At 45.6% G+C, this 23,371-nt stretch overlaps 1 protein-coding gene across 1 annotated transcript in view; it reads right to left on the bottom strand.

The window, feature by feature from the left end:
* The window catches only part of LOC129708487 ((E3-independent) E2 ubiquitin-conjugating enzyme UBE2O), a 96,660-nt gene extending 76,630 nt beyond the window's left edge, over nucleotides 1–20,030 (bottom strand). Inside the window, exons 1-2 of the mRNA XM_055654311.1 lie at nucleotides 19,021–20,030; nucleotides 5,578–5,640 (exon numbers count right to left, since the gene is read on the bottom strand). Of these exons, the coding sequence (XP_055510286.1) occupies nucleotides 5,578–5,640; nucleotides 19,021–19,377 (420 nt within the window). The 5' untranslated portion in view covers nucleotides 19,378–20,030. The remainder of the gene's footprint in view (nucleotides 1–5,577; nucleotides 5,641–19,020) is intronic.
* Between the last annotated feature and the right edge of the window lie 3,341 nt (nucleotides 20,031–23,371).

Here is a 23,371-nt window from a genome sequence, read left to right as displayed (position 1 = left end):
TGGTGCAGACCAGAAAGGCCACCTGCCCACTGAGTTACTCTAGCACTAAGCTTTTAACTCACAGGTAACTGCCCCAGTCTACTTTTGCCAAATCCTGCCATATATCACTATCAGTTTCCCAATTTGTCACTTCAATGGCTGGATCACTCAAATCCATTTCCATTTCAAGGGTAGAGTTGTGGTCATTATACCCCAATGCTCAGCCACAGACATCAACTGCTTGTCCAGGATCATTCCCCACAATTAGGTCCAGTACTGCATTTTGTAAAAGCTGTCCTGGATGTACTATAAAATACCTTTAAATTAAACAAATTCCACTGAGCCTTTCACACTAGGGGCTAAAGAATGATTCTGACCTGAAACACCTATCCATGTTCTCCAGAGGTGTTCCATGACCCACTAAGTTACTCCAGCACTGTTTTTTTTGTAAACCAGCATTTGCAGTTCCTTGTTTCTACTCCAAGACAATCCTAAGTAAGGAAGTAAGTTTATTGGCCAAGTATTCACATACAAGGAATTTGCCTTGGTGCTCCGCCCACATGTAAAACCATGACATACAGTGACAGTTACGAATGACTCAGAAAACACTAAACATTAATAATAATAAAACATTAATGATAAAATTGATCAAGTATGTGAACCAACAAAATACCAAATACCAAAGGGAGGTTAGATTTTTGGCTGTTGAGTAGAGCAACTACTCGTGGATAAAAACTGTTTTTATATCTGGCTGTGGTAGCTTTGACAGTCCGGAGTCGCCTTCCAGAGGGAAGCGATTCAAAGAGTTTGTGGTCAGGGCGAGTCAGAGATGATCTTTACGCGCTTACAATCACGGCGACTCAGATGGTAAGTCCTTCGTTTACTCGCTTATCTACCAATACCTTGATACCCAGTGGGTCAGGGGTTCAATTGGCCGCCACTTAGGGCAGGATGCTAACCTCCTTTCCCTCCTCGCGCTGAATGGTCCCTTGGCACTCCTTTGTTCTAGTGTTGAGCGATCGTTTGTCATTTCAGTGGATATCTTCCTAGGCAGCTCCCTTAACGTTTGGTATATGACGATTCTGTTTTGTGTTTTGTTTGACCTATTGTGCTGGAATAGCGCGCGGCCCCGTAACATCGGGCTGCTTCAACGCTCGGCTCTGTATCTGTTGACTATACCATCAAATACTACACAGATTTTGTCATTTCACAACGCTGTTCACCTTACCCATCCTATCGCGTGCTTCGGGATCCCCAGAGAAGTAAGACTGATATTGTAGGACCCTAAACACCCCCGGAACATTCTTGCCGTTCCCACCTGTCGGCGCCAGACTCCTGCTTACCAGCTGTCACAACTTGCTGTCGGAACTTGGTATGACTCCGATCTTTCTTCTACCCTCCAATACTTTCGTCCTAAAACCGCTGTTCTGGTTGTAAACTCTTCCAGGTTCATTCTGTATCCCTGCTTTAGGTCAACACATCTTTCACGTTGTCTTCCTTCCTATTTATTTTTCTTATGTTTGTTTTACGGTTTAATCCATTTTGCTACTCAAAGCTGTAATTCGACGTAATTTCTCAGATGTACGTCACGCTGTCTGACTTGCACTCGTGGCTCAGTTCATCGCTATGTCTTCACTCTGCACATGTTCAGAGACATTTGATTTGGTACATGGTTACAGGAGAGATTTCAAAGTGCTATTCAGACGTGGTTGTTCGATGGATGGATGTTGGGGGTTGAAAGGGCCTGTTTTTTGCAGTATCCAGTCTATATATTTCTCTCTTCACAGGTGATCCTTCAGGGGTTTCGAGCACCCTTTTCCCCTTCCTTTCGTTCTCCTTTTTCTTTTTTTCGTCAGCTTTCCTCCTCTTTCCCCTTCCCCCCTTTCCCCTTTTCAGGGGCTATCTTCTTTTTTTCAGCGCCAGTTGTTCTTTTCTTTTTCTCTTCGGTTCCTCTCCTGGCCTCCCCTCCCTCTTCTCTGGTGATCCTCTCCCTTTCTTTTTCTCTCCTTTCCCCTCTTTCCTGCGTTCTCCCCTTCTTCCTCTTTCCTTCAGTTTTCCGCTTCTTCTCTCTCTCTGTCTTCTCCCTCTTTCCTCCTTCTTCTCCCCCTCCCCCTCATCCTAATCTCCCTCTTTCTTTATCCTCCCTTGTTTCTTCTCCCTTGCTCACTCTTTTTTCCTACTTGTTTCTTCTTTTCTTTCTCTTTTTCTTGTATCTCCTTTCCCCTTTTATTTCCCCCCATCCCTTCTTTCCTTCCTGTCCCTCCTCTTTTTTTCTACTTCATTTTTATTTCACTTCCTCTTTTTTCTTACTTTTATCATTCACTTTATTTCTTTTTTCTTTTTTTCTTTCATTTGCCTATTTAACTTCATCTTTTTCCCTCTATTTTTCTATCTCTCCCACTCTGAACCCTACTTGCTATACATATTACACGTTCTTCACCAAATGAAAACATCCACCATATCTTGAACATTGTTTAGGCCTACAACCACCAACATTCCCTTCCTTCCTTTATACACATTTCCGCTACAAACACGAAGAATTTGGTTTCCACAGTCCTGCTTTTGTTGTCCACAGCCCTTTCTTTCATTCCCCGTTTTGAGTTCGCATTCCGGTACCTTGTTTTTATTATACTTTTTTTTTCGGCTGTTTTTTTTGATTTTTTTATTACTTATACAGCAGACTATGTCTCTTACCACTAAAACTCCCCCCACTATTACATAAAGACTTTACTTTCTATAGCTTACCACAAAAAACCAAACACAAATTCAAACACCGCAAACATTTAAATCTTAAAACAGTCCTAAAATCATTCTTTATGTTTCAATACTCCTCCCTTTATACCCTCCTCTTTTACACATCCCCTACCTTGCTCACTCTCCTATTAGTCCCGACAACCCCCAAAACATTATCAAATATCCAACAAAACAATACACTAAACCCTAGCTAAAAACACTACATATCATTCGCTATCCGCACAAATACCAAACTCAACCCACCACAAACCACTTCACTCTACACAAATAAATAATGAACCGTCACAAATTCACCCGTGAGTACATTTACAACCCACCTCACAACATGGTATTCATTCAAAACCGACTCCTCTAACCGTCATGTTTGAATTCATGTTATGGTTTCATTTCCTAGTATATTATTAGCAAGCTTAACTGAAACTCACCGTTTAAGCACCCCAATTTCGTATCACAAATCTCGTCAATACAAATCCCATTCCATATAAGCCAATCACGATAAAATAAAAAAAACGATCAAAAACAAATAAACACACCAACTAAACACCAAAAAAACACTCATAACTTTCAATAGTTCATGATTTAATCACGTTTCCGATTTAACACCATCGTACTGATTGGTTCTCTTCGGTCCAATTAAACACTATCGTAGTAGGCTCCAGTCCACAAACAAAACAAAGAACCTTTGACCAAATAATTTAACACAACATTTTGAAAATGCCCTTGCCACCCAATCTCAACAAACCGCACACCAAAAACCCTCCGTGCCAAAATGCCGTTGAACCACGAAAAAGATCAACTTCATCACTCAGAACGCCACGTTCCAATCCACACAGGTACGCACAGTTGAAGTACACGCAATTCACCGCCTTCCTCACTTGGCGTACCCTACCCCCAAAAGAAAAAACAGATCGTCAGCTACCCGCACCAAAACATTACTCATACAAACCGCCGTCAACAGATCCTAAAAAAAAACAACCAACACAACGCCGTCACCACAGTTCCCCCCAAAGAACACCTTAACACTATGTATACCAAAGGCATCTTGCTACCCGGCACCGACCCCATTTCCCGCTCCGCTTCGGCCACCCGCGCATGTCATTGCCCCCCCCACCATATCCTACCTGCATAAAGCGCTATCCGGACCCACGTCCCCCCTCCAACCCCTTCTGAGCTCCTCACTATGACTTGCGGGACCCACAACGCTTACCGGCTGTTCCAACCTCTTCCGATCCCCACCCTTAGAGATGACCAGTGCCTTTTTGCGACAAAGCCTCGTATGTGACGCCCCCATTTCTTTTCCCCTGTATAGGCTACCGCAGTCCCCCACCTGCCTTTCCTTGACCCTCCCCCCTGCCCACTGCGTTACAACTTCCCCGCACTCCATTCGCCCACCCCCGGCTTGGTCCCTTCCCCGCCGTGCCTCAGTTGTTGATCCTGTTACCTCCTCCTGCAACTGGTTCCACCGACACAACTCACCATTTTATGCCGCAGCCCAATGATACACGCAAACCGCAGCCAGAGCAAAAGCGGGAAAAACCGTAACTGTCATGGCAAGGTAGACATAGGCGTACAGGAAGAGGTGACCGGAAGAAATAGAAAAACAAAGAGCCTCCCGCTGAAACCAAGAGACACATGTACCTTTCCTTGGCAGCTCTGATTCCTCTTCTCAGCTTGTACTTGGCCTGCCTGTAGAGGTCTGCATCCCTGCTCCTGTAGGCCTCCTCTTTAGACCGTCGGAGCTGTCTGAGTTCTGCAGTGAACAAGGGCTTGTTGTTGTTGAACGATGTCCGAAACGCAACTGTCCTCGCAAAAGCTGACATATGATGATACAGTGTCCGTATATTCATTGAGGCTTGTGGTTGCTTACTTGAACACATTCCAATCCGTGCAGTCAAAGCAGGATTGTAGGTTCTCAATGCTCGCTTGTCCACCTTTTCGTTGTTCTGACCACAGGCTTAGCAGCTTTTAGTTTCTGCCTGTAGGTCGGAATAAGGTGAACTAGACAATGATCAGAGAGACCCAGACCCGCCTGGGGAATAGAGCGATATGCGTTCTTGATTGCCGTATAACAGTGATCGAGTGTTCTCTCCCCTGTGGTGGGGCAGGTAACATGAAGTCTGTATTTTGGACGGTCACGGCTGAGGTTAGCTTTGTTAAAGTCCCACAAAACAATGATCATGGAGTCCGGGAAGTCACTCTCTACCTTCCTGGTTTTCCTAGTACTACAACTATCCCACTGATTTGTGCACTTTGTTTTATTACTACATGCTGGTGACTTTCCTTCTGCCAATTACCAGAATTCTCCCTCAATTGGCCAAATATACAATTACTATTCACAGATCATGGCAAATTCAAGTTATTTTGGATTTCCAATTGAACAATTTGCGACTGCAGTATATGAAAATATGGTTTGCTAGCTGACTACAGATATTATATCTGCTATACATTCAAAAGCAGAAAACCAATCTTAATATAGAAATATAGAAAAATAAGTACATGGGGTAGGCCATTCAGGCCTTCGAACCAGCACTGCCATTCAATAGGATCATGGCTGATCATCTAAAATCAGTACCCTATTCCTGCTTTTTCCCTATATCCCTTGATTCCTTTAGCCCCAAGAATTAAATCTAACTCTCCCTTGAAATACAGATGCAAAGAACTGCATATTTTGCAGTAACTAACCAAAATCCCCATCTATTTGCATAAATTCTTGATGACCAGAGAAGGGAAGAATGATTGGGGAAACCGAATGATCCAAACATGAAAAATACATGGGAGGCGGAAGTGATTAGTAAAATTGTGCCCCACCGGAATTAACAAAGACGCATGCATGAAAAAACTTACAGTATTTGGGCCCATACGACGCACCAAGTCACGAGGCATTAGTGAGCGGTCTTCTAGTTTCAGCTGGAAAGAAAAGTTATAAATTACTTGCTGCACTAAACCAGTAAAGATCAATCCATACGGCATTGCAGGAATCAGAGACCAAAAATATTTAAACTTGCCAAAACTATGGAGCATCTATGAAATACAACAACAACAGTAATCAATATTGCAGCAATGCAGTAAAATAAAGCATTTGGATAAAGTGACTACAGGTACTGCAAATGTAACAAAATACATTATGCATACCTTAATGTAATATTCCTAATGTTTTAAAAGGTCTCCAGCATTCTAGGAATAAGAGGGTAAACAGGGTGCTACAGAGTTGCGTGTCTAACATTGTTATTAGGGAATATAATAAAAAAGGAATTGCAGGTGTTAGCTTATACCAAAGATAGATGCAAAATGCAAAATGCAAGTAAGTGTTCGGCATGGACTAGAAGGGCCAAGATCGCCTGTTTCCGTGCTGTAATTGTTATATGGTTAAGTTAGGCAGTATCTCTGGAGAAAATGGATAGGTGACCTTTGGATCAAGGCTTCCCAGGGATTTTATTGAAGTGTTAACAAAACATTCAATCAAAAATTAGTCAGAGCCAAGAGAGTTTATTGAAAAGAAACAAGCAGACAGATCTAGGAATGCAGTTTCCTGAAAGTGGTGTCACAAGCAAAGAGTGGTAAAGGTGGCTTTTGGTACATTGGCCATCAGAGTATTGAGTACAGAAGATGGAACTGTGTTCAGTTTTGATCATCCTTTGACAAGGATGTCACTCAGCTAGAAAGACTACAGAGAACATTCAGCCAGAACCATTTCCCTCCCAGGGTGGAAATGTCAAAGACTGGAGAGTCTAGAGGGTACAACTTTAAGGTCAGGGGAAACGTTAGGCGGAAATATGCATGGAAAGTTTGTTTTTGCTTGGAACGTGCTACCCAGGGGTGGTGCAAGCAGATACAACTGTGGCGTTTAAGAGGTATTTAGTCGAGCACATGGATATGATGTTTTCGTGTTCGTTTTCTAGGTCTGCACAAAAACTTGAGTGTCTTCAAGGTACAACAGAAGTATTTATTACATTACTCTTTACTGGTAGCGAGATAACTCAAAATGACAACTCAAAACGCAGAATCTGTCTGCACGCACAGACTGTCTACAGACGGGATAAACTATATACACGTCCCCCTTTGTCCTGTGCTGCAACACCTGCTGCACGGGAAGAGCAATGGTTCCTCCCACCCCATACAGTCCACCAAACATCACAGAAGTGAGTGGAGGAATATAGATCAGCAGCAGGCAAATGCTACTTGGCATCAAGTTCACACACGTTGTGGGCCAAAGGGGCCATTCATGTGCTGAACTGTCCCATTTCCATTCCATGCTCCTTCCCAAGAGGTTTTCAAATGTCATCATTGTACCTGCCTCTACCTCCTCTGACAGCTTGTTCCATATACCAGTCACTCTCTCTGTAGGTAAAGTTACGCTGCGGTCTCTTTCCCCGAGGGGCTCTAGTTTTGAATTCTCCTTCCTGGGGAAAAGACTAGCCTCCTCATCATTTGATAAGCCTCTAAGATCACCCCTCAGCCTCTTGCATTCCATGGAAAACAATCCTCGCCTGCAACTCAAATCCTCTAGACCCAATAACATCCTTGTAAATCCTTTTAAGGGCATCCTTTCTACAGCACAGCGACCAGAACTGTATAGTACTCCAAATGTGGCTTTACCAACACCTTGTGCATTACATCCCAAACCCCATACTTAATACTCTGACTAATAAAGGCAAATGTGGTAAACATCATCTTCACCACCCTGTCAACCCGTGTGGCTACCTCCATGAAATATATACCCACACCCCTCGGTCTCTATTCTATAGCACTCCCCAGGGCCCTACCATTTACTCTGCATGTCCAGTCCTGAGGCAAATTACAAAGTGCTTGAGGAACTTGGCACATCAGGCAGCGTCTGTGGAAAGAAATGGACAGTCGATGTTTCATGTCAAGACCCTTCCTCAATCAAGACTTATGGGGAAGTAGTTAAAATGGTAAAACATACCTCAGTTAGAGGACTGCATTAGGGTCACCACACAATAGGAAAGATGTGATAGTGCTGAAGGTGATGTGGAGGAGACTCAGAATGTTGCTTGGGATAGTGTGTTTCAGTCAAGAGAAACTGTTGGTGCTGGATCTGTTTTCACTGGGGCATTAGGGTTAGAGTTAGGTGATTGGGATGTGTTATTATGAAGGATATATTTAGGGTAGACTGCAGAGAGCCTTTCCTCATATCATAGCTAGATAAAATTTAGAGGTAATCGATTTAAGCTTTGGGGGGGGGGGGGGGGGGGGGGGGGGGGGGGGGGTGGGGGCGGGGAGTGATTTAGAGGGGATCCAAGGGGAATCTTTTTCCCCGGTTTTAGTGTCTAGATAAGCATTTGAATCCCTGAAGCACAGGCTATGGACCAAGTATATGGCAATGGGCTTAATGCAGGTGGGTGCACATTGGCCGGCCTGGACATTGGTTGATTGGATTGTTTCTATGAGCCTTCGATTCTAATGTACGGAGCCTCTAAACTGAATCAACCACAACCTTACAGCTGGTAATGCCCAACCTTCTGGCTTTGCAGCTGAAATAGGCATTTGGGTCTCCACACTGTGCTGCCAGATATTGCTAAACTGCAGAGTGTAGAAGGTCAGAGAGCAGATCTTGTGCACACAGACACGGTCATAAGGGATAGGAAATTCTTCTCAGTCATATAATCAAGATATGCAAGAACATGCAGGAAAATGCAGGCCAGCATTTTACTACATATGGAACTGAGGAACACTGGTAGAAATTAAATAAACTGAATCCGAATTTCCCACAAAGTCCCACCTAGCAAGAAGAAAGTTACAATAGTTGGACTCAATTATTTCAGGCCCAAGACATGAGTGCAGAAACTTCTCAGCAGTGTTCTAGGCCCATTCCTATTCAACTGCTACATAAATGGCACCTCCACCATCATATTGTAAGCAAATTGTTAATTGATGATTGGGCAATGGTTATCATCATTTAGGTGTGAAGGATCAGATCCTTCACTCTTCTCCATTCAAACAGTATCCTGGTCCAGCAAGTTCGGCTCTCTAAAGGGGCTGTCCCACTGCGGTGACCGAGTTTAAAAAAGTGTCATGTTGAAGACCTCCTTCGACTATTTTGAAGACTAGCTTCGACTACCCTCGATTACCTACGAATAACATGCCGACCTACTTCGACTAAACCTACGAGTGAAAACCTATGAGTTTTGCATGGCGACCTTTTTTTAACTCGCGGGCTTTTTTCAGCATGTTGAAAAATACGCCGCAATCTAGTTAAGGCCCCGATTACGCAGGGACTACTCTCAAGCACGAAGGAGAGTTACAAAGACCTCCTAGGACCTCGTGTCGACCATGCTGCGAGTATGATCTGAATGATGGCCGATTAGGAAAAGGGAAGATGCAACGAGACCTGGGTGTCATGGTACACCAGTCATTGAAAGTAGGAATGCAGGTGCAGCAGGCAGTGAAGAAAGCAAATGGTATGTTAGCATTCATAGTAAAAGGATTTGAGTACAAGAGCAGGGAGGTTCTACTGCAGTTGTACAGGGTCTTGGTCTCCTAATCCGAGGAGACATTCTTGCCATAGAGGGAGTACAGAGGTTCACCAGACTGATTCCTGGGATAGCAGGACTTTCATATGAAGAAAGACTGGATAGACTCAGCTTGTACACGCTAGAATTCAGAAGATTGAGGAGGGATCTTATAGAAACTTACAAAATTCTTAAGGGGTTGGACAGGCTAGATGCAGGAAGATTATTCCCGATGTTGGGGAAATCCAGAACTAGGGGGTCACAGTTTAAGGATAAGAGGGAAGTCTTTTAGGACCGAGATGAGAAAATCATTTTTTACACTGAGTGGTGAATCTGTGGAATTCTCTGCCACAGAAGGTAGTTGAGGCCAGTTCATTGGCTATATTTAAGAGAGAGTTGGATGTGGCCCTTATGGCTAAAGGGATCAGGGGGTATGGAGAGAAGGCAGGGATGGGATACCGAGTTGGATGATCATATCGAATGGCAGTGCAGACTCGAAGGGCCGAATGGCCTCTACACCTGCACCTATTTTCTATGTTTCTACGAGTCGAGGGCAAACTCTTCTAAACTCGTCAATTAGATTGCCGCAGTGGGACAGCCCCTTAACACCTAGAGTTCTCAGTAGATAAGGAAGAGGAGAAAGAGCAACAGAGAGGAACAGTGCAGCCAGTTCTCATATGCAAACAGCTACCAAGCATATCCAATACATTTCAGGGAAGAAATTTGATCTTCGTTGCTTGTACTAAACAAATGGTCAGATACCCTGGTCCTATTTTAAAGATCATTTACACAAGTTTAATGAAGTCACCCCCTGGAAGTAAACAATGGTGTTTCTACTCAGATATTTTAATGGGCAGCACGGTGCCTCAGCGTCGGGGACCCAGTTGCGATCCTGACCTCGGGTGCTGTCTGTGTGGAGCTTGCACGTTCTGCTTGTGTCCACGCGTTACCTCCAGGTGCTTCGGCTTCTGCCCACACCCCAAAGACTTACGAGTTAATTACCCCTTGTATATACCTCTGAATAAGGGTCTCAACCCGAAACATCACCTTTTCCTTTTCTCCAGAGATGCTGTCTGACCTGCTGAATTACTCCAGCATTTTGTGCCCATCTTTGGTTTAAACCAGCATCTGCAGTTCCTTCCTACACACCTAGTATAAGGTAGACACAATATGCTGGGAGTGCATAAGTCCGTGGGACAACATCGAACAAATGTGTACGGTTGATCGGTTGACAGCATGGGCGCTGTAGGCCAAAGGACTTGTTTTCATCCTCTATCTTTAAACTAAGTCTCATGGCAGTAATGGTGACAGCTCATTTAAACCTTATTGGCGCCAAATTGTGTCACCTGGATTACCTCCTAGGTTCTGGTCTGCAAACGAGATGGCTTATCAAAACACACTTCCAGCTGTAGTTCAATCCTTCTACCTGTTATTTTGAAATTGAACTTGAGTTACAGACAACTCTAACAAGTGAAATGGAGCAGGATTTATTTATCCTACCTGCACTTTCTCCCATTAATCTTCAATCCACAGAAGAAACACCCAACCAATTAACTAACCATAATTTAGCTCAGGAAATCTGTAAAATCACTAAATACTTCAGTCTACACAACACTATGTTCAGCCATATGTTCTAATCTGCTGAGGGGTATATTCCCCATGTATTGAAATGGCCGTTATATAGAAAAATTCTAGATTTTACTGTTCTACAGAGAAGCACTTTTTGACCATAATCAGTTAACCAAACATTTGTCAACATTGCATTTTTATTGTACATTCAACATTTCGTCCAGTTTCCCCATATCTCATCATTATTTATTCACACCAACCATTACATTACACTCTTTGAATCTCATCCTACCCAGAGTAGCCAAATCTCTTCAACATTAATGGGATGCAACATATCAGTCAAGGCCAGCATGACCCAGATGCCTGTTGTTCACTGTGAAGGATCTCCCGTGGTTTGACATCAAGATGCAACACCTCCCAAATTAAACTCCATTAGTCATTCTTTATTCAACTTGCTCAGCTGATCAAGATCCCATTGTACCACCTATTGTATTATCTGCAGACTTACTAATCATGCCTTGTACATTCTAGTTCAAATTGTTGGGAGATGAAAAATGGCAATGGACCCAGCACCAATCGGCAAGACACCTTTGGTGCCATGGCAATTCACGTACTTATCTAAAGCTTCAATGTGACAAGTACCAAATTCCAACACCTCCAGACACCACATTCCAGATTCCTTCACAATGTTAAAAATTACCCTTCAGAACATTTCTAAATGTTCTATCTTTCGCATTAGACCGTTGCCACCTTATTTTATTGGGGGACTGGTCCCAAGGATTAAAGCCATGGGATAGCAGGTGGATTAGCACACCAAATCCACAACTGGCTTGAGAGAAGGTGCCAGTGTGCCAGGAGTTGTTTGTGGTTGGAAACTTGTCAATGAACATCTAGGTCAGAGTAGATACCTTTATATTTATTATATACAAATGATCTGGATATGTAGATTAGATTCATTGGCAAGGGGGGTCTTTGATAGGCAGATTGTTGGACAAATGCCAGAGATGGAGACAGATGCGAGCCTGAAACTCAATGCTTAATTCACAACTATTTTGTCAGACACAAACCCATCTCCACCTCAGCCATTTGTCTAACTATCTGCATACAAAATAACCAAGAACAAAGAAAAAAAGGCAACTAACAGACAAACATTGGCCTGGGAACTACAGACCAATGACCTTAACATCTGCGAGAAGCTAGTTACTAGAGGGGATTGAGGATACAGAATTGGCTTCATGAAAGGAAGTAGAGGGTGTGGGCGGAAGATTGCTTTTTCAGACTGGAGGCCTGTGACTAGTGGTATGCCTCATGGATGTGGCGGGCCATTGGCATTTGTAGTTTATATCGAGATTTAGACGAGAATGGACAAGGCGTGATTAGCAAGTTCGCAGATAATACTAAAGTAGGTTGTATCATAGACTCAAGATGGTAATCAAAAATTACAGCAGGATCTTGATCAGCTGTATAAGAAGGGGGCATTATGTTAGTTAGTGGGAGAGTATAGAAAATATTTGAGAGCATGCACCAGAACTGGAAGGCCTGAGCTACAGGCAGAGATTGGGATAGCTAAAACTTTATTCCTTTGAGTGCAGGGGATTAAGGGGTGATCTTAATGAGGTGTATGAAATAATGATGGGAATAGCTAGAGCAAATGCCGTTGTTTACCCAGGATAGGGCAATCAAGTATCAAAGGATATAGGTTTGAGGTGAGAAGGGAAAGATTTAATAGTTACTCAAGCAGCAACTTTTTCGCTCAGCAGGTGTTGATTTTGATTTGATTCCATTTTATTGTCATTGTCTTCAAGTAAGCGACAACGAAATGCTATTTCCCCCATACAGTCATACGAATAAAAAAAACAAAAACACTGAACACAATAGTCCACAACACAAACATCCCCATAGTGGCACCAAAGTTCTCCACTGTGAGGGAAGGAACCAAAGTCCAATCAACCTCCTCGCTGATGTTCCCCGATGTTCACCCGTGGTCATGGTCTCCCGAGCCCCCGCAGTCGCCGCTACAGGCAGCCCAATATTCAGGTCCTCTCGTCGGGAACGATGGAGCCCCGACGTCGGGCGGAAGAACATCCTCAGTGGTCTGGACCTCTGAATCGGCCACCTCCCACCGGAGTCTGCGGCTCCCGAAGTCCACGGGCCGAGCTGGGCGGAGATTCAACACTATACATGGAATGAATTGCCAGAGCAGGTAGGGTGCAATAATATTTAAAACACTTGGATCAGTACTAGTAAAGGTTTAGAGGGAAATGAGCCAAATCTGACTAGTTTACATTGTTCAGCATGGATGTTGTGCTGAAGGGCCTGCTTGTGTTATTTGACTGACGAAAAAGCTGTACTTCCTTATTCTCCTCCCTTAATGCAAACCCTACAACCCAGTTATCCCAATACATAGTCTTCCCTTTCACTGAAACACTAAGATCACACAGGAGACATGGGAACACGTTTCGGTATTTAATATTCGTCATTTGCACTACACCTAGTCATCTAGTAATGGAGAGTCACATTCCATCAATGGTCTTATTACACAATCCATCAGAATGCTTGTATGTAGCATTGCTGCAGCAGAAGACCAGGAATAATTGGCAATTCAATGTTCAAATGATTTGTCAAAATGTCACAAAGGTCAGAGCCCTTTGCTTGTGCTAGCTGTAAGCGCAGCATCTAGACAGCTGGCGTGAGCTCGGCTCCTCCCCTGCCCTGCATTGCACAATAGCAGCACATCTGCTTAGCAGCACTTCACAATGCAGCAGGGCTGGGTCACCGGCGCAGGGCAAAATACAGCATGCATGCACTATACCCACCCACAAAACTATTTCACTGAAAGGTTTTGCATTTAGGAACTAGGACGTAAAAATAGAATGTGAAGTTAGCAAACAAGAAAATGCAGAGATAATTCAATGGGGAGGGGTAACCAAGACGTTTTCCCCTCGTAGTTCCTATTCTCTGGAATGAAGATAGAATCTAAAGAGATTGCATCAACATTAAGCATCCATGGTTCATGCTCACAACATTAAAACATACTCCAACACAATATCCGGCATTAGAAGAAACACCAGCACACTGCCGATTCCCCTCATTTTATATGTTATATCTATTATTAAAAATGCCATTAAGAATTTCTTATTCATAACATTGAGAATAAGTGTTTAATGTGTTTACCAAACAATTGTGAAAGATATTATTTTTAAAAGCATTTTTATTGGCAAATGTTTGGAAAGGCAAATGTTTGATAGACTGGGGGTCTTCAAGTACTCATTGTGAAAGGGTCGTACACATTCTTCAAACCAGTCAGTAATTCAGCAGAATGTCATTCACAATGTCAATACACTGACAAGGTTATTTCATGGCCAAATAATTGAAAGAGCAAATAGTGGAATTTTTAAAAAATATGTTGTTGGTCACATTTAAAGGCAATAGTTCTTTCAGAGATTAATGCAACAAGCATTAGTTTATTGACATTTCCCCATACAATATTTGCAATTCTACTCAACTTCAGCTGTTATTTTTTCATTTGGAACCTTAACAGGTGCAAAGACAATCACTTCTATCAATCGAAGGCTTCCAATGAGATTAGCATTGTAATTAAAATGTTAACATCGTACCATCATCAGGGTGAAGTTTCATCTATTGCCCGAACTATTGGTTGAACTGAAAAACTTTATGAACTTCAATATTTTCCAAAATGGTGTATGGCTGATCAAATTTGGCCCTCCAAAATATTCCAAATGGAATTTAAACTGGAGGTGGTGAAGGGAGGGCTTAAGCCTGAAAGTGTTATTGGGAAGAAAAAGCTACTTTAAATTTAGTTGCATCTGGTTGGGTAACTATAGTTGGGTGGAGATTATTCCATGCTTTAATTGTGCGGGGGAAGAACGAATTGCTGTATACATCTGTCTTTTCAAATGGCATTGAACAGAGAATGTAAATCACAACATTTTGTTTGCACATTTGCAGTTTCGGCAGATTAGCATCACTTAGTGCCTTTCAAATAGCAGAATGACCAAGGTGTTTCAGAGTGTAATTAAACCGCAATCAGGACCAGGTTAAACAAGAACTAGCAAAAACAGAGGTCAATTTCACAATCTTTAGATAAGGCTGTCAACATTACAATAAAAAAATTACATTACTCAAGAAACTATAATCTGAGGGGGGGGGGGTAAACACCACGTCACATACACACTGTCATGGCATCAACTTTATCCAAGTTTTAATTTGGAATGCTGCAATGCAGACTTAAGATAAAGGGGCAGCAAAACAAAGAATAATGTTATTGCTCGGTCCCTTGTCAAATTTAAATAATTTACAACACTAGAGTATTAACCCCTGCTACTGTATTCCACACCAAGCACCAGCACAACTAAAGCACTGGGTACAGGCAAGTAGCAAGTCAAAATTATAAAATTAATAAACACAAATTTAAACTAGAACTGATACAACACCTGGCATTGAAAATGAACTAAATACATTTTATAAACGGGTCCTTTTCAGAATGGCAGGCAGTGACTAGTGGGGTACCACAAGGCTCAATGCTGGGACCCCAGCTATTTACAATATATATTAATGATTTGGACGAGGGAATTGAATGCAACATCTCCAAGTTTGCGAATGACATGAAGCTGGGGGGCAGTGTTAGCTGTGAGGAGGATGCGAGGGGTCTGCAAGTTGACTTGGATAGGTTGGGTGAGTGGGCAAATGCATGGCAGATGCAGTGTAATGTGGATAAATATGAGGTTATCCACTTTGATGGCAAGAACAGGAAAGTAGACTATTATCTGAATGGTGGCGTTTAGGAAAAGGGAAGATGCAACGAGACCTGGGTGTCATGGTACACCAGTCATTGAAAGAAGGCATGCAGGTGCAGCAGGCAGTGAAGAAAGCGAATGGTATGTTAGCATTCATAGCAAAAGGATTTGAGTATAGGAGCAGGGAGGTTCTTCTGCAGTTGTACAGGGCCTTGGTGAAACCACACCTGGAGTATTGTGTACAGTTTTGAGGAAATCCGAGGAAAGACATTCTTGCCATAGAGGGAGTACAGAGAAGGTTCACCAGACTGATTCCTGGGATGTCAGGACTTTCATATGAAGAAAGACTGGATAGACTCGGCTTGTACTCGCTAGAATTTAGAAGATTGAGGGGGGATCTTATAGAAACTTACAGATTTATTAAGGGGTTGGCCAGGCTAGATGCAGGAAGATTGTTCCCGGTGTTGGGGAAGTCCAGAACAAGGGGGTCACAGTTTAAGGATAAGAGAGAAGTCTTTTAAGACCAAGATGAGAAAAACATTTCTCACACAGAGTGGTGAATCTCTGGAATTCTCTGCCACAGAAGGTAGTTGAGGCCAGTTCATTGGCTATATTTAAGATGGAGTTAGATGTGGCCCTTGTGGCTAAATGGATCAGGGGGTATGGAGAGAAGGCAGGTACAGGATACCGAGTTGGATGATCAGCCATGATCATACTGAATGGCAGTGCAGGCTCGAAGGGCCGAATGGCCTACTCCTGCACCTATTTTCTATGTTTCTATAAATATCTGAGCAAAAATATGTACTATAATGATTGTGCATTTGAGAGACACTTGGCATTAGAGGAAGATAATGCTTTGTATGCTTCCATGTTTAAGTAGAAAGGCTCCGAATCAGATATGAGAAATTTGCTAAACGAATATAACAGAAAACCATATGAACAGCAAAAAAATCGCTATATTTTGAGCTATTCCAAGATATTCCAAGGGAGGCATGAGAAAGACCAGCTGAATGCAAGATGGCAAAACACACTGGACATGTAATTGGCTTGAGATGACATGTTCCAAGAAAAGTGGAGGTTGTGGGTTTCAGAGGCACTTTCCAAAATGACAGTTAAATGCAAGTGCTCACTATAACAATAAGCAATGCTAATACAAGAGTGACAATGATGCAGGAATCAGAACCATGGTTTCAGCATGGAGTGTCTATTCGGCCTAGACCTCAAACTGATTCTATACAAAACCAAACTATTCATCGAGCCTCAGGCCAAAAACCTGCAAACAGTCCTCGAGACTTAGCTTGCACAATTCTGAACCAAATTGAATTGCCTCCCTACTACATGACAAATATATTCCCAACTTTGAGAAAAAATATCCTCAATTTTCTTATTTTGTGAATCATTCATTTTACCACCTAGTTTTTAAATTCATCCATCAATAGCAGTTTATATCTACTCTGTATGCTTCCTCATTTTAAATACTTTTGCAGATAGTTTCTCAGCCTCGTCAGCTTCACCAGTCTATGCGCTATCCAAGTTCATCACCCCCCAAACCATTTCACCAAACCTCATCTGCATCTTCGTCCTAGCCGTTACACCTTTCCTAAATTTGGAACATTACATGTTACTCGTGTGGAACAGAGTGCTGGTGTAACTCAGTGGGTCAGGCAACATCTTTGGAGGACCTGAAGTTGCTCCAGCAATTTGTGACCAGGGATGCTGCCCAACCCAGAGTTATTCCAGCACTGTGTTCTAAACAAGATTCCAGCATCTGCAGTTCCTTGTATCTGCATGTTACTCACATTTTCATTGATCTAGTGGCTTAATGTTTTACCGTGATGCTCTCTCCTTTCATTATCTGCCTCCAATTATGTAGCCGAGGATCTTACACGCTTGGTTTAACTACTTTCCCAATCTGCTCCAGCAATTTTAAATGAACTATCAAATATATATTCTCTTATACCTCATATTCTCCAAATTTTGTTCATGGAGTTAATGACATTAATCAGAATTGCCATGATAATTGAAATCGTATTAATCATAATATTTTGATTAATGTCATACCTCCAAAAATGGAATCCCTGATATTTTTGTCCAAAGCATTTATACACCAAAATATTTTGCTGATGTCAAATTAGGAGCAGAGAAAATGCACAAATACCAGAAAGATCAGCTATTGTTACATCCAAACAGCTGGCATTGCAGTTTAATTCAGTGAAAGGTGCAATACTATTTGTAAAAATTAAACAAAAGTAACAATCTAATCAGCAATATACAAGCCTAGAGGCAAATAGACAGGTCATGGACTAAATCTCAGCAGGATGAGCACTCAGGGTTTCAAGGTCAGTTTATTGTCACATGTACCAGTTAAGGTACAGTGAAATGTGTGTTACAAATGAGAATTGGGAAGTTTTTGTTTCGAAATCTGACAATGAACTGGAATCAATAAAACAGCATTGCCTCCCAGTGGTCACAAAAACCCAACGGTTCGTCTAATGTCCAGAAGGGAGCGTATGCCGAGACTTGTCAATGGAAAAATAACATGGAGAACAAGGATGAGCTAAATGGACTTGCTTGGTCATGTAATTTCTTGTTCTTAAATAATCAAATTATTACAAAACTAAAAAGTTAGCCAGGTACGTTATTAATGCCTACACAGAAATGAGGCTGCCAGTGTCAGCGAAGTGTTTGATGCAAATTAATGATTAGCATTCCATTCCATTCACCTCCATGTAAATGAGGGTCAAAGATGCCATTCGTACAGCACCAAATGTTGATGGCCAGTGGCAACAACCTTAATGCCAGTAAACAGTTTGTTTGTCATAAGGGTATACTGCAACCTCTACCACAGCCAAACCCCACTGCAGCGCAGTTGTCAAAGGTAACCCTACCTTTTTGTACCAACACTACAGTGTATCAGCACACATGACAAGATGACACCATCCCAAAGACACCACCCCAAAGCCTTCAGAAATATAAAGATTTAGCAAAATAAATGGGCCAATGTAGATTCTAGTATGTAAAGATATCCTTTTCATGACGTACCCAATAATCAAACAATTAAACAAGTAAGATGGGGACTTTCGCTGTCAATACCAGCATTTGTTTGCCCCCCATGGTGCTTCTCAAGGCACCGCGCCTGTAACACAGCTCCCTTGATCAGCACCCGACCCTTTCAAGGCATAAGACGTCGAGGTATCTGTCACCCATATTCAGCAACGTTGTTCCCACTCGGTTCACATCGCAGACGTCTGTCGTGGCGCAAACTCCCCGCTGCATTAACTGGACGAGCTAATCGGCCTGCTTCAGAACAGTGTTAGATGACGACGGCTCGCTGCGGGGACAGGTGTCCGCACCTCAGCCTCTGCATCAACACGTCCCGGGCTGGGCCGCCGCAAAGCCCAGGCCCGACCGGGCCCCACCTGCGACCGCTCCCCCGGCCATCCCGCGCCGAGGCCACCTCACCCCGGGCCTACCTGCCCGCGACCACGCACCTTCAATTCCTTCACGTCCTGCTTGCCGCCCTCCGGGTACCACTGCACCCGCACGTAGCCCTTCTTGAGAGGCCGCTCACGGCCGCCTCCCTCCTCGTCCGTGTCCGAGCTCTCGCCGCTGCTCACCTCGCCATGAATCAGGCCCACGATGCCGTGCCGCAGAGCCCCCTTGTAGGTGCCCGACACCAGGTCATCCACAAACAGGAGGCGCTGGCTGCCCAGGGCCGGGGACTGCGCGGGGGACGCGGCCGATGATGGTGGCACCGGGGCCTCTGGGGGAGCGGGAGCGTCCGGGAGAGAGGGCGCTGTGGACGGGCCCAGGGAAGCGAGAGCGCCCTGCTTTGCGTCCACCTCCATCACTGCCGGGGCCAGGGGAGAAGGTGCCGGGGCTAGGGGAGAAGGGGCCGGTGGCGGGCCCAGGTGAGCGGGAGGCAGAGCGGAGGCCGGTGTCGGTGCCGGGCCCAGGGGTGCGGGTGCGGAGGCCAGTGCCGGTGTCGGTGTCGGTGCCGGTGTCGGTGCCGGGCCCAGGTGAGCGGGTGCGGAGGCCAGTGCCAGTGCCGGTGCCGGGCCCAGGGGTGCGGGTGCGGAGGCCGGAGCCGGTGCCGGGCCCGGGGTGCGGGTGCCAGTGCCGGTGGCGGGCCCAGGTGAGCGGGAGGCAGAGCGGAGGCCGGTGTCGGTGCCGGGCCCAGGTGAGCGGGAGGCAGAGCGGAGGCCGGTGCCGGTGTCGGTGGCGGTGCCGGTGCCGGGCCCAGGTGAGCGGGAGGCAGAGCGGAGGCCGGTGTCGGTGCCGGGCCCAGGTGAGCGGGAGGCAGAGCGGAGGCCGGTGTCGGTGTCGGTGCCGGTGTCGGTGCCGGGCCCAGGTGAGCGGGAGGCAGAGCGGAGACCGGTGCTGGTGCCGGGCCCAGGTGAGCGGGAGGCAGAGCGGAGGCCGGTGTCGGTGCCGGTGTCGGGCCCAGGTGAGCGGGAGCACCCGGCTCTGTGTCCGCCTCCATCGCCGCGGCGCCGATCACTGAGCTACGCTCTTACGTAGACGTATAGTGACGTCATGCGGCGTCACTGTTGACCAATCACTGTCCTTCACAACCGGTCACGTTACTGCCGAGGGGACGTCATGGCTGACGTTTCGTCGTCATTGCTGACGTGGTGACGTCATGTTTGAGAGCTCGGCCTGATTATAGGCCCGCCCCCGGCCGCGGTCGCGCGTGCGCGCTTCACACCAAGAAACCTCCCTGTCCCTCCCTGCAGGTGGACACACAGTGCCGGAGTAACACACACACACACACACACACACACACAATGCCACACACACACACACAGTGCCGGAGTAACACACACACTCACACAATGCCGGAGTAACACACACACACACACACACACACACACAGTGCCGGAGTAACACACACACACACACACAGTGCCGGAGTACACACACACACACAGTGCCGGAGTAAACACACACACACACAGTGCCGGAGTAACACACACACACACAATGCCGGACAGTAACACACACACACAGTAACACACGAGAGTAACACACACACACACACACACACACAGTGCCGGAGTAACACACACACACACACACACATGCCGGAGTAACACACATAGACGGAGTAACACACACACACGGAGTAACACACACACACAGTGCCGGAGTAACACACACACACACACACACACCCTACAGACAGGTAACACACACACACACACACAATGCCGGAGTAACACACACACACACACACACACAGTGCCGGAGTAACACACACACACACACACACACAGTGCCGGAGTAACACACACACTCACACATGCCGGAGTAACACACACACACACACACACACACACATAGAGTGCCGGAGTAACACACACACACACAGTGCCGGAGTAAACACAACACACAGTGCCGGAGCACACACAGTGCCGGGAGTAACACACACACACACAGTGCCGGAGTAAAACACACACACACAGTGCCGGACACACACACACACACAGTGCCCGAGTCACACACACACACCGTGCCCGAGTCACACACACACACCTTGCCGGAGTAACACACACAGTGCCGGAGTAACACACACACACACAGTGCCGGAGTAACACACACACACAGTGCCACACACACACACACACACACACACACACACACAGTGCCGGAGTAACACACACATAGAGTGCTGGAGTACACACACACACACACAGTGCCGGAGTAACACACACACACAGTGCCGGAGTAACACACACACACACAGTGCCGGAGTAACACACACACACACACTGTGCCGGAGTAAACACACACACACACACACACACACACACACACACACATACACACACACACACACACACACACACACACACACACACACACACACACACACACACACACACACACACACACACACACACTGTGCCGGAGTACACACACACACACACAGTGCCGAGTAACACACACACACAGTGCCGGAGTAACACACACACACTGTCCCGGAGTAACACACACACACACTGTGCCGGAGTAACACACACACACACACACACAGTGCCGGAGTAACACACACACACAGTGCCGGAGTAACACACACACACACACACAGTGCCGGAGTAAAACACACACACACTGTGCCGGAGTAACACACACACACACACACACACACAGTGCCGGAGTAACACACACTGTGCCGGAGTAACACACACACACACACAGTGCCGGAGTAACACACACACACTGTGCCGGAGTAACACACACACACAGTGCCGGAGTAACACACACACACACACACACAGTGCCAGAGTAACACACACACACTGTGCCTCAGTGACTCACACACACACAGTGCCAGAGTAACACACACACACACACTGTGCCGGAGTAACTCACACCCACTGTGTCGGAGTAACTCACACACACAATGCCGGAGTAACTCACACACACTGTGCCGGAGTAACACACACACACTGTGCCGGAGTAACTCACACCCACTGTGCCGGAGTAACTCACACACACAGTGCCGGAGTAACACACACACACTGTGCCGGAGTAACACACACACACACACACACAGTGCCGGAGTAACACACACACACACTGTGCCGGAGTAACTCACATACACACACAGTGCCGGAGTAACTCACACACACAGTGCCGGAGTAACTCACACACACAGTGCCGGAGTAACTCACACACACTGTGCCGGAGTAACTCACACACACTGTGACGAACACACACACACACTGACAGACTAACTCACACACACACTGACTAAGAAACACACACACACTGTGCCGGAGTAACACACACACACATTGCCGGAGTAACACACACAGTGCCGGAGTAACACACACACACACACACACACACACACACACACACACACACACAGTGCCGGACTAACACACACACAGTGCCGGAGTAACACACACACACTGTGCCGGAGTAACACACACATACAGTGCCAGAGTAACACACACACACACACACACACACACACACACACACACACACACACACACACACACACACTCACACACACAGTGCCGGAGTAACACACACACACACACTGTGCTGGAGAAACACACACACAGAGTGCCAGAGTAACACACACACAGTGCTGGAGTAACACACACACACAGTGCCGGAGTAACACACACACACAGTGCCGGAGTAACACACACACATGCAGTGCCAGAGTAACTCACACACACAGTGCCGGAGTAATACACACACACAGTGCCGGAGTAACACACACACACACACACAGTGCCGGAGTAACACACACACACAGTGCCGGAGTAACACACACACACATTGCCCGAGTAACACACACAGTGCCGGAGTAACACACACACGCACACACAGTGCCTGAGTAACACACACACACAGTGCCAGATTAACTCACACACACAGTGCCGGAGTAACTCACACAGTGCCGGAGTAGCACACACACACAGTGCTGGAGTAACTCATACACACAGTGCCAGAGAAACACATACACACACACACAGTGCCGGAGTAACTCACACAGTGCCGGAGTAACTAACACACTGCCGGAGTGACGCACACACACAGTGCCGGAGAGTAACTCACACACATAGTGCCGGAGTAACAGACACACACTGTGCCGGAGTAACACACACATACTTTGCTGGAGTAACACACACACACAGTGACGGAGTAACACACACATACAGTGCCGGAGTAACTCACACACACAGTGCGGAGTAACACACACACACAATGCCGGAGTAACACACACACACAGTGCCGGAGTAACACACACACACAGTGCCGGAGTAACACACACACACAGTGCCGGAGTAACACACACACACTTTGCCGGAGTAACAC

The sequence above is a fragment of the Leucoraja erinacea genome, chromosome 23 (assembly GCF_028641065.1).
Source record: "Leucoraja erinacea ecotype New England chromosome 23, Leri_hhj_1, whole genome shotgun sequence".
Taxonomy (NCBI): domain Eukaryota; kingdom Metazoa; phylum Chordata; class Chondrichthyes; order Rajiformes; family Rajidae; genus Leucoraja; species Leucoraja erinaceus.
This window is presented reverse-complemented; position numbering and strand designations above follow the sequence as displayed.